The 12,053-nt window shown below is 44.2% G+C and overlaps 1 protein-coding gene across 6 annotated transcripts in view; it reads left to right on the top strand.

Annotated features, from left to right (window-relative positions):
- Positions 1-12,053, top strand: part of PDE7B (phosphodiesterase 7B) — a 309,082-nt gene that overhangs the window by 256,831 nt on the left and 40,198 nt on the right. For all 6 annotated transcript variants that reach the window (XM_061623935.1, XM_061623931.1, XM_061623932.1 and 3 more), the window contains 3 exons: positions 1,740-1,891; positions 3,435-3,498; positions 6,136-6,231. In XM_061623935.1, the coding sequence (XP_061479919.1) occupies positions 1,740-1,891; positions 3,435-3,498; positions 6,136-6,231 (312 nt within the window). The remainder of the gene's footprint in view (positions 1-1,739; positions 1,892-3,434; positions 3,499-6,135; positions 6,232-12,053) is intronic.

The following is a 12,053-nucleotide window of genomic DNA, read 5'->3' on the forward strand; positions in this document are numbered from 1 at the left end:
ATGATGAGGTGTCCCAAACACATGCTGAATGAAGATGAGAGTGACGTGCCTTTAACCAATCTGGCCTGTGCAATATTGTTAATTTTGGTGGCTTCCCCACTAAATTTAATCTTCAAACACTGAAACGTAGTCCTGTTTGTCTTGGTTGTTTTGGGCTTCTCCATATATGAGGTCCAAGACAATTGCCCCAGTCTTAAAATAGCCTGTGTGTCATTTGTTGGGATAATAATAATAATAATAATAATAAATTTAATTTCTTCGTCGCCTATCTGGCCAATGGCCACTCTAGGCGACTTACAAAATTATTAAAATACAATTAATAAAATACAGTAATACAATAAAAACAATAGATCTACAACAACAATATTAAAACTGGGTAGGAGGCATTACAATTATATCGATTAACCCTCCCCGGATACCCCGAAGGCCTGCTGAAAAAGCCAGGTCTTTAAGGCTTTCCGAAATACATTTAGGGAAGAGGCATGCCGGAGATCTTGTGGGAGGGAGTTCCAAAGAGTGGGGGCCGCCACTGAGAAGCCCTCTCTCTTGTACCCGCCAATCTGGCTGTTTTTGTTGGCGGGATTGAGAGAAGGCCCTGTGTGGCCGATCTTGTCGGGCGGCATAATTGGTGGCGTTGAAGGCGCTCCGTGAGATAAACTGGGCCGAAACCGTATAGGGATTTAAAGGTCAATACCAACACCTTGAATTGGGCTCGGAAAACAACTGGAAGCCATAAAGATGTCTTGAATTATAATTTATATCATCATTATCACCATCCTGAAGCTTCGAGATGTGTGTTTAGTCAAAAGCAGAAGTTTTAGCATGGTCATTCCTATATTGCAAATTGAACACATCTTCATACAGATATTACACTGTAAGTGACAGGGCATATGTGTAGTTTGTAGCATTGTCAATGTGGTTTTAAAAAGAATACTGAGCATGGGAGTAATTTCCATCAGGACCATAGAATGGGAGTGAGGAAGACTTAACCCTTCCCTCACTGGCTGTGATCCCAATTAAAACCAACCCTGTGCAGCAATCATCCTTAGGAAAAAAGTTACTATTGCCACTATTATGTTAATTGAATGTAACATGCATTTTGAGGATATTGTGCATAATTCTGTTCAGAGCTTGGAAAAGTTACTTTTTTGAACTACAACTCTCATCAGCTCAATCCAGTGGCCATGTTGGCTGGGGCTGATGGGAGTTGTAGTTAAAAAAAGAGTAACTTTTCCAAGCTCTGGTTCTGTTGTTTACAAAATTGTGACTGCAGAAGATGTTTCATTCTGTTTAAAATTTGGTGTAGTTTCTCTCTTCCAGTCTTTCCCTCAATATGGAGGATGGGATGGAGCTTTACAGCATCCCCTAGTACATTGTTCTATCAAATATTCATACTGGTTGTGGGTCCAGGGTGTCCTGGATCATACATCTCTTTTTTGTTATTCACTGAAATGCCATGAGGATAAGCTTAAATAATTCTTTGTTAGATTTGTTTTGCCAGTAGAAAATGTTACAGCATGTATGCTTTGATGTTCCATATCTTTGAGAGCTTATTGTGTATTTTATTGTTGCCCTTGGGAGAATTAGTCAAAATGTATCTGATTTATGGTGGGTTGGCGGAGAAAGTCCCACCCTCCATGCTACTTTTGCATTTTTAACATAGGCGACCAAGATCAGATCTTCATTGAGTTCCAGCTTGTTGGTTTAGTCAAGATCTTTGTACCAATTGTTTTCTGCAGATACCATTTACTCAGGGGAAATTGGAACAAAGAAAAAGGTAAAAAGACTGTTAAGCTTTCAGAGATATTTCCATGCATCCAGGCTGCTGCGTGGAATCGTACCACAAGCGTCACTGTACTTATTGGATGAAGACTACCTTGGTCAAGCAAGGGTAAGAGACATCTGCAACACATTTCTTACAGATAGGCAACTAAAGGCTTAAGATTCTAAATGTAACAAAGAGATCAACCTAAGAAGATTCACCTTTAACATGAACCTTATGTTAGATATGGGGTTTTGGATCTGAAGATAATTTAATATAAACAAGTTCATGGAAGGAAAGGTTCCCATCTCCTCCTTCCGCCTGTAATCAGCCTCTGATGGGTTGGAGGCCCCTCCTGATTTAATGTAGAGTTATGGGGGGCTCCTGGGAGAGGGGAAATATGCTCTAGCATAAGGGTAGCCAACATGGTGCTCTCCAGATGTTGGACTATAGATCCTACCAGTCCCAGCCAGCATGGCCAATAGTCGTGAATGATGCAAGCTGTATAGTTCAACAACATCTGGATCTGGAGGGCACCATGTTGGCTATGCCTGTTCTGGCATATATTTAACCAAAAGGACAAATGCCTTCATGATTTTTAAAAGAACACTGGATAAGGTATTGCAATGTAAATTAATAAACCAAAGAGCAGACTAAGTTGAGGTTTTCAGCAATATGTAATTGGATAGCAGGAAGTTTAAACAGTGTTACTTGATCTGACAGTTTGGGGTATTACAAATGTGTCCCTGTTCTCATCTGTATAATGTTGGATGGCACGATGTTGAGCTTTCAGTTGAGAAGCTTCCTTTTCTTTTCTAAAAAACAGATTGTTCTGATGTGCAAATATATATGAAAATATATAAAGGAATATATTTCTGAAGTCTATGAAGTTTTAAGTGAAAAGTAGACACCAGAAACTGTGAAATCTTTCAGACAATGATTCTTATTATAGTTTTTCTCCAATATGAACCATACTTTATTTAGCTTAAGGGTTATGCTAAAGAATTATTTCTAGGATATATGATCTACTGGGATGGAATAAAAATAAACAGTTCAGGACAGACAATTTTTCTACAGTTTCTATGGGCGCTTTCAGGTGATCTGTTTATTGAGCACTCATCCTGATTTGTTTGTAGGTAGATTAGACAACAATGGCTATTTAATTAATGTTAATTATGATTTTTTTGTGGAGAGATTAGATGACATTGTGTCAAAAAACTGTTATCCCAAACTTTCCTTCTTGCCAAATGTCTGATCTTTTGGGGAAGTGGGTTTGCTGCTCAAGGCCTCCCAATCAACTATAATTGTGCAATCTGAATTTGATATGTGACTGAATCCCATCCCAAAATAGTGACAGTCTGGAAGCACCCTATGACACTTAATGTGAAAAATGATAATATACTGTTGAAGAGTTCAATATTGTTATGATGTCTCACTGAATATCCAAATTGCTATTCCTTACAACAGGGATGTGGAATCAATGGCCCTCTAGATATTGGCAGCACCTCACCTCCACATCTATGAGTTCAGAAGGCAGAATTTCTAAATCGGGTGCATTGCTTCCTGACAACCATGAGCCCCATAATTTATAAGTAAAAGTACTGCTTTAATGCAAAGCTGTTTAAGCTTAGTTTGCACACAGTCCTTCTGCATTTTATATTTATATTTCCAGTATATGCTATCCAAAGTGGAAATGTGGGATTTTGATATTTTCCTGTTTGACCGCTTGACAAATGGTAAGTTGCATTAAATGTCTTTCTTTCAGAAATTGATTCTTAGTCATTGCCTTTTGGTTCCACCATCATCCTTAAATCTTTTATTGCTTATAGCTTTTCCCTACATGAAACTCTGCCTCAATGAACAGAAGGGTTTAGAAATGTGCATAGCGGCAGTCACACCATCACGTATCATGAAATCAGTCTCATAGAATCTGGTGGCATGTGCAAACTTCTGAAAAGTTTCAACCGTCTTAAGCAGCACAAAGTTTTCAGTTCCCATGGTTGTGGAAAAAAGTCTGACAAGTACTGTCTGCTGTCAAAAGCCAGGGGAGATTGGTGCAACGTCCAGTGGTTAGGATGTACTGGACCACAGCACACAGCTATTGTAGCATATGGGTGTTGATTCCTTTATTCCTGCCCCTTCTTGATGTTTGTTAATATTCATTTCCCTCCATACCTAGATCCTGCTTTTTTAAATTTAAAAACCCAAAACACCATATCCTGCCCATTTTCAGCTACAAACTCAGAATTTACCTTTGAAATAAATTGGGAAAACTAGATCATGCAATTTCCTTGGGATTTGTTATTAGAAGTTTCTTGGTTGAAAAAAGAAATGCTGTTATCTCCCCCTAGTTCTTGAGATTGAGCAATTTCAATAACTAAAAAAGGTAAAGGTGTCCCCGCACTTGTAGTGCATGTTGTTTCTGACTCTTAGGGTGATGTCTTGCGACGTTTACTAGGCAGACCATATATATGGGGTGAGATTGCCAGTTCCATCCCCGGCCTTTCTTTACCCCCCAGCATATGCCGGGTACTCATTTTACTGACCACGGATGGATGCAAGGCTGAGTGGACCTCGACCCCTTTTACCGGAGATTCGACTTCCTCCTTTCGTTGGAATCGAACTCCAGCCGTGAGCAGAGCTTCGGCTGCGTTACCCACTAACTAGCAACCATTAATTTCCATTTCCAGAATTTGCAGAAATTTAAAAATATAGGAATTCAGAATCTGAATTCAGTGCTTAGAACTTTCATTTTTGTTATATTTTGTAAATGTGAGAACAAAGACCACCCAAGGGCCAAACTAGATGTGATATGGGAGACTTGTGGACAAGATTTCCCATTTCCAAGCAGCCACACCACACTATGTGCTATTTAGCCCACAGTCACATTATTAACTATTATTATAATTTCCTTCCCTACCTGGAGAAGGGCAATAACTCTGTGGTACAGCATCTGCTTTGCATGCAGAAGGTGCAATCCCTTGGCATCTCCTGAAACCCTGGAGAGCTGCTACCAGTCAGTATTGACAATACTGAGCTAGATGGACCAGTGATCTGATTCCATATAAGGTAGCTTCCTATGTTCCTCCAAAAGGAGCTGGGATGGCTACCAATGATCAAAATGGGCTCCTACTGGAAGGGCGGGAGGGATATAAATTGAATAAAATAAATAAATAAATAAAACAGGGAAGTTTCTTGTCTCCTATAGTATATGCAGCAGTTTCAAACCATGAAATTAAATTACATTTATTGTGCTTGATGGATACGTTCATTGGTCATAGATTTGCTTGTTAACCTTAGACAATACAAATCACCCTACTGCTGATTTCCCAGTAATTTTTTTGACATTAGATACATAGATATTAATTTTTCTGCTCTATGAAGAGGATAAAAATAACTGAAGTAAAAGCACAATGCCTGTCCATTCAGTAATTTTCAAACTTAGGATGCCAGAAACCCTGATTCCCCCCCCCCCAAAAAAAAGCTTAGCAGGTCTTTCTCTAATGTGAAAACTGATAATGGTGGATAAATTATCTACAGAATAGCTTGTCAACCACTACTCATTTTCCTCTGCAGTGGGTCACTGCAGAACAGTTCTGTGTGCAGAGATCAGGCTACTGCTCCATAAGAACCACACATGTACCCTAAAATATACTCAGGATCCTCTGCAATATACAGGTAGCCCATGGTAGTTTTCAGCAGACAAACTGATGTGGAAAGGGGAGGAGGTTTGAGCACAACTGATATAGTTCATTACAGGAGTGAATTTTTCCCATGTCCCAAGCAGATATTCATTAGTCTGTATGGTAAACACAAGAAGGCGTCTTACACTGAGTCAAAACATCGGTCCTGCTGGCCCACTACTGCTTGCCAGCAGCTCACCAGAGTCTGAGATAATGGGTCTTTCCCAGCCTCACTTCCTTTTAAACTGGAGATGTTAAGGTTTGAACATGGGACCTTGTTCATGCAACTTATGTGAATTAATCACCATGCTATGGCCCTTCCTATCCTATGGGCGTTATTTTGGGGCATGCTTTTGAAAATACCATTACCAGAGGGGTTTTCTTGTCACGCAAGTAACAGTAGGCTCTGTTTTTATGTCATTGAGAAGTAGAAGGAAGGTTTCTAGGGTTATGGAGCCAGCGTTCCTGTATTTCTGGGGCCATGGCAATACTATTCTGAATACCTGAAGGCTGCATTCTACTGAAATCATCCATAAAGTAAAAAATATGAAACTTGCAAACACATCACATGCAGTAACTCCTGGATGAGGCTAGTCAATAACACAATTAACAAGGGTGCTAATTAAACAATTATAAACATCATTACGAGATTTTGTTATCAGGTTAATACAAGTCTGTCTGTTCTCTCAGGTAACAGCCTGGTAACCTTGCTGTGCCACCTCTTCAATGTACATGGGCTTATCCACCATTTCCACTTAGACATGGTTACATTACATAGATTCTTAGGTAAGTACTTTTGTCAACCTTATTACATGAATGCATTCTTCTTAAGTGTTGGGTTAGTGTGACATTTTCTTTATTAGTCTGTGGTGGACTGAAATTGGACAACTACATGGCAGAATCAGACTTCAGCAGCAAATTCTCTGTACAATTCTCACTTCTTATGCTAATAGGAGCAGAGAGAGCTGTAAAGTTCTCTGCCAGCTTTCTGGAAGAAATTTAACTATTCCAGAACTGAAAAATACAAGTAATCAAGGGAATTTTAAAATGCCAGGTAAAAAAGTGATAATCCAAATTCAGGCTGTCTGGTCTTTGTCTGCTTTAGTACAGGGGTAATTTTGGGAGGTTTGATTTTGAGACAATTTCCAGAGAAGTTTTGTCAATCTCCTGCAGCAAAAAAGCAGGTGATTTTCATAGGAAGGGGCCATCACTGTGGGAAATAGTTCCACCTATCGTGCGAAGGCAAGAATGTTTTTGAAGTCAAGACTAGGGACGTCATGCCCCTCCCACTCTCCAGTTCATTCGTAGCGAGTCTAAAAGAGATATCTAAAAATACAAGAACAAGGCCAACAGGCCCGCCAGGAAAATAACATAATAGTCACATGCATAACAACATGACTCTAACATAACTTCATAACATAACAGAACTAAAAGTCTTGACTTCACTCTTACATTTAAATATAATATGGAAACAATAACATGTAACCCATTGATAAAATCGCTAGTTATCCTCCAACTGGGAGGGTCGTGATGGCCCCTTCCTATGAAAATCACCTTTCAGGTGAGACCAATGGTACATTTTCCATAGGAAGTGGGCCATCACTGTGGGATGTACCAAAGCAACCCATATAGGGAGGGACCACCCACATGTTAATCCTCATTAAGAACCTGTTGCAACACTCGTCTGCCAAAAGAAGCATCAGCAGAGGCATAACGATCAATTTTATAATGTCTTATAAACGAGTGTGGGGAAGACCAGACTGCGGCCCTACAAATATCGGCAACAGGAGCATTAGTAGCAAAAGCAGCCGAAGTGGCAGCTGACCTAGTAGAATGAGCTGTTATACTAGCAGGAACTGGCAGCTTCAGGGACTCATATGCTAAGGTAATGCATGCCCTTAACCAACGGGATAAGGTAGGATTGGAAACTTTAAGCCCCATAGACCCTGGATGAAAGGATACAAACAGAGACTCCGTTCGTCGAATCTCTTGGGTCCTAGACAGGTAGGTCTTGAGAGCCCTCCGGACATCTAACGAATGCCAAACCTTTTCAAGAGGATGGGTAGGATCCGGGCAAAAGGAAGGCAACACAATGTCCTGGTTGCAATGAAAAACTGAATCGACCTTGGGACGAAAGGAAGGGTCAGTCTTCAGCACAACAGAGTCCTTATGGAAGACGCAGAGGTGTCTAGCAGAAGACAATGCGCCCAACTCCGAAACGCGTCTGGCAGATGTGATTGCAATCAGAAACAGGACCTTGAAGGACAGTATGCGTAGGGGCACAGTCCTGATGGGTTCAAACGGAGGGCGTTGCAAAGCCTGCAGGACTTTCGGCAAACTCCATGAGGGGAACCGATGGACAACAGCCGGAGAACGTAGGGCGACTCCCCTCAAAAAACGTTTGATGAACGGATGTGAGGAAATATGATCTCCAGGAGAGGACACTGAGAGAATGGATGACAGAGTAGACGCTGATTTATGATGTCCCATCATAAAGCCACTATGGAGAAATTGGAGCACCTGGTGCACATTGGCCTGGGATGGATCGTGGTGGTGGGACTGACATCACTTGGAGAAAGCCACCCAGGTATGTTGATAAATGCGAGTGGTAGATGGTCTTCTCGAGGCCAAAATAATATCAATCACAGCGTCAGACAGTCCAGCTGACCTCAAGTGTCTCCGTTCAAATGCCACGCTGTTAGATTGAGCCAAGTAGGGTCCTGGTGCAGTACTGGGCCCTGGGATAGGAGGTCTGGCGTTACTGGAAGTGTCCAAGGATCCATCATTGACATTGCCAGAAGATCTGAGAACCACGGTCGGCGTGGCCAAAATGGTGCTATCAGAACCAGCTGTGCCCTTTCGGTTCGCGCCTTCCTCAAGGTTTTGGCTAACAATGGTATGGGAGGAAAGGCGTACAATAGACCGTCTGGCCACGGTGTTGTCAGAGCATCCACTGCTTCTGCTGTTGAGTCCAGGTATCGAGCAAAGTACCTTGGAAGCTGGCAATTGTGACTGGAAGCAAACAGGTCGACTGAGAGGGCGCCGAACCGACACTGGAGACGATGGAAAATGGCTGGATGAAGTTTCCATTCTCCCGGGAAGACCTGTTGTCTGCTGAGCCAGTCTGCTGTCACATTCCAAATCCCTCTGAGGTGCTCTGCTTTCAGGGATTGTAGATATTGTTCTGCCCAGACAAAGATGAGGGAGGTTAAGTCCTGCAGAGGACGAGACCTGGTGCCCCCCTGTCTGTTCAAATGTGATTTTACACACGTGTTGTCTGTTCGAATGAGCACATGATGCAAAGGGAACAGAGACTGAAAATGACATAGAGCCAAGTGGACAGCCTTTAGTTCCAGCCAGTTGATGCTTCGAGATTGCTCTGCGTTGGGCCAAACCCCCTGAACGTACTGGGAGTTGCAGTGGGCTCCCCAACCTATGAGGCTGGCGTCTGTGGTCACGACGGTTCTGCGGGGTTCTCTGAACGACGTGCCCTTGGAGAGGTGTTGAACCTTGGTCCACCAGCGGAAGGAGAGGCGCAGAGCGGGGCTCAAACGAACTTTGCGATGGTTGGAGCTGGCAATGTCTTTTTGAAAAGGCAACAGAGTCCACTGAAGGGGCTGAGTGTGAGCTCGAGCCCAGGGCACAATGTGGATTGTGGAGATAAACATCCCGAGCGCTCTGGCGAGAAGCATGACGTCTGCGGATGTTTGTTGCATCAGGGACCTTGCGATGCTTGTGATGGCAGTGATGCGATCTGGAGCCAGGAAGACCATTGCCTGCAGCGTGTCCAACATTGCCCCAAGGTGTAGTAGGCGTTGGGTTGGTTGGAGATGGCTTTTGTCGAAGTTGACAAGCCAGCCGTAGGTCTGCAAAACATTGAGGGTGATCATTAAATGATGATGAGCCAGCTCTTCAGATTTGGACCGTATGAGCAGATCATCCAAATATGGGTAGATATGAACCCCTTGGGTCCGAAGGTAAGCCACTAGGATGAGTAGCACCTTGGAAAATACTCTTGGAGCAGAGGAGAGGCCAAAAGGCATCGCTCTATATTGAAAATGTTGGTGGCCAAAAGCAAACCGAAGAAACTTTCTGTGGGCTATGCAAATGGGTACATGGAGATACGCTTCCTTAAGGCCGATAGAAGCCAGGAAGTCTTCATGCAGACTCTCGGTAATGGAATGGAGAGATTCCATTTTGAACTTGCGGTATGTTACAAAACAGTTGACAAACTTGAGATCCAATACCGCCCTCCAAGATAAATCTCGTTTTGGCACAGCAAATAGGAGGGAGTACACCCCTTCCGATCTCTCAGTTGTGGGAACTGGCTCTATTGCCGCTATGTGCAAGAGGTGATGTATAGCTGTCTGCATGATGTTGTGCCTGGCTGGTGCCCTTGGGCAAGGAGACGGGTGGAATCTGTCTGATGGGGTTGCCCAGAACTCTATGGTATAGCCATAAGTGAAGAGGTCCCTGATCCAGGAGACCTTAGTAAGGCGCAGCCATCGATCTCCAAAATTAAGTAATCTGCCACCTATGGGGATGGCGTTAATACTACTTGTGTAGGCGAGGACCTCCCCTATATGAGGATGATGAGTTGCCCCTGCACCCTTGGTACTGACCTCTGCCTTGGAAGCGTCGGTTCCAGGAACCCCTGAATGCGTTGGAATCATAGGGTCTGAAATCGCGGCCTCGTCCTCCTGGCCGCGTTCCTCGAAAAGGCTGGTTAGAACGAAAGGAGGGAAATCGCCTGAAGGGCCTGTGGTCGATGTTCTTGACTGTGGCTAGAACCGGTTTATGGGCGTCTTTTGGATCAACCAGAACTGCCTTTAGGGCTTCCTCGCCGAAGAGTAGAGATCCGGAGTAAGGAGCCTTGGACAGGTTCAATCTGGCCGCTGAATCAGCTTGCCAGTGGTGAAGCCAGAGGGTACGACGAGCGACTATTTGAGTCGTCATGGCTCGTGCCCCTAATTGGGTGGCATCCAAAGTGGCATCGGCCACAAAGGCTGCTGTCTTACGTAATTTCAATAGTGCTCTTTTGAAGGCGACAGGATCAGGGTTATCATCCTCTAGAAGTTCATCCATCCACATCATAGATGCTCTGGAGAAGATGGAGGCTGAGGCGGAGGCACGCATGGCTAGGGCAGTGGCCTCGTGGTTCTTGCGGAGGGCGAAGTTTATTCGACGTTCAGTAGTATCTTTTAGGTGGGATTCCCCTTCCCTGGGCAAGATAGATCGTGAAACGAGGCGAGCGATCGGTTCATCTGTGCCAGGGACATCTAACTTGGTGGCGAAGTCTGGGGCTAGGGCGTAAAGTCTGTCAGCCATGTTCTTGAAGCGTCTAGCTTTGAGCGGGTGGGCCCATTCTTCGGAAGCTAATTTGGCAATTGGGTCCGGCACCGGGATGTAGTGTTCAGTAGGTGCAGGGGATTTGAGGACCTTGGCCCCTTTGAGAGTTGGAGCGGACGAAGTTGAGGGCGCAGTCTGGAGACCAAGGGTATGAAGTACCCTACGTGCGAGCGGTTGGTAATCTGAGGTATTGAACAAGCGATACGATGTATCCTCCTCATGATCTGAATAGTCGCTCCAGTCGTCTCCTTCAACATGGTCAGTGAAAGTTAACTCCTCCGCATACGAGGCTTCGTCCGTACATCTGCCTCTGGCTACATCGAAGGGATCTGGCGAGCAGGAAGGATGAGCAGCATGGAACGCGTGTTGGTCCATGTTGAGTGGGGGTATGGCAGGAACCTGTGGTAGTGACTGCATTTGTGTGAAATAAGCCAGCATGGCTTGGAGTTGGGAGAGGAAATCAGGAGACAGCTGCAGACCAGATGTGTGAGATGTATGTGCCTGGTGGGCTGTTGGAACAGATGTCTGAGGCGGTAAGCCAGAGGTAGGTTCGTTAGGTGAACCGTGAGGGGGAAAGCCAACAAACTCTTCCTCGTCAGAGGCAGTAGCAGGAGAATGGAAAATATCACTTATGTGTGTCTGTGCTGTGGTGGTTGTTGGCACAGAGACATAACGAGGGCGCTTTGGTTTACTATGGCTGGAAAGATGTTTTGTCTTAGCCAGTGCTTTGGCATGTCTGGTCTTAGACGTGTTAGTATGTTGTGGCTTGGCTGATTGTGGCATGTCTGGCTGATCTGGCACCATGTGTGTTGATGGTGACATGCCTGGCTCTTCTGCCATCTTATATGAACCTGGGTGCAGTACACTGCCACGGAGGGGGCAGGATGTAAAGACCCGAACTGGCACAGCGTACTACCACGGAGGGGGTAGGATACACTGGCAGATGGCAAATGCACTGCCACAGAGGGGGCAGAATGCACAGAGGTATCAACGTTAATATAATATAGGCTGTTTTAGAGTTGGCACACTCAGATTAGTGCTGTGGGCTGGGTTTTTGGCTTGTTCACGGCCCCATAGGGGGCAGGATATGTAATGTAAATCAGATTTAATACAAGTCAGCCACTGATATTAAAGCTCCAGCCTTGATAATGTAATCCAGCCACTAGGATTAAAGCTCCAGCCTTGATAATGTAATCCAGCCACTAGGATTAAAACTCCAGCCTTGATAATATAATCCAGCCACTAGGATTAAAGCTCCA

The sequence above is a fragment of the Rhineura floridana genome, chromosome 4, assembly GCF_030035675.1.
Source record: "Rhineura floridana isolate rRhiFlo1 chromosome 4, rRhiFlo1.hap2, whole genome shotgun sequence".
Lineage (NCBI taxonomy): Eukaryota > Metazoa > Chordata > Lepidosauria > Squamata > Rhineuridae > Rhineura > Rhineura floridana.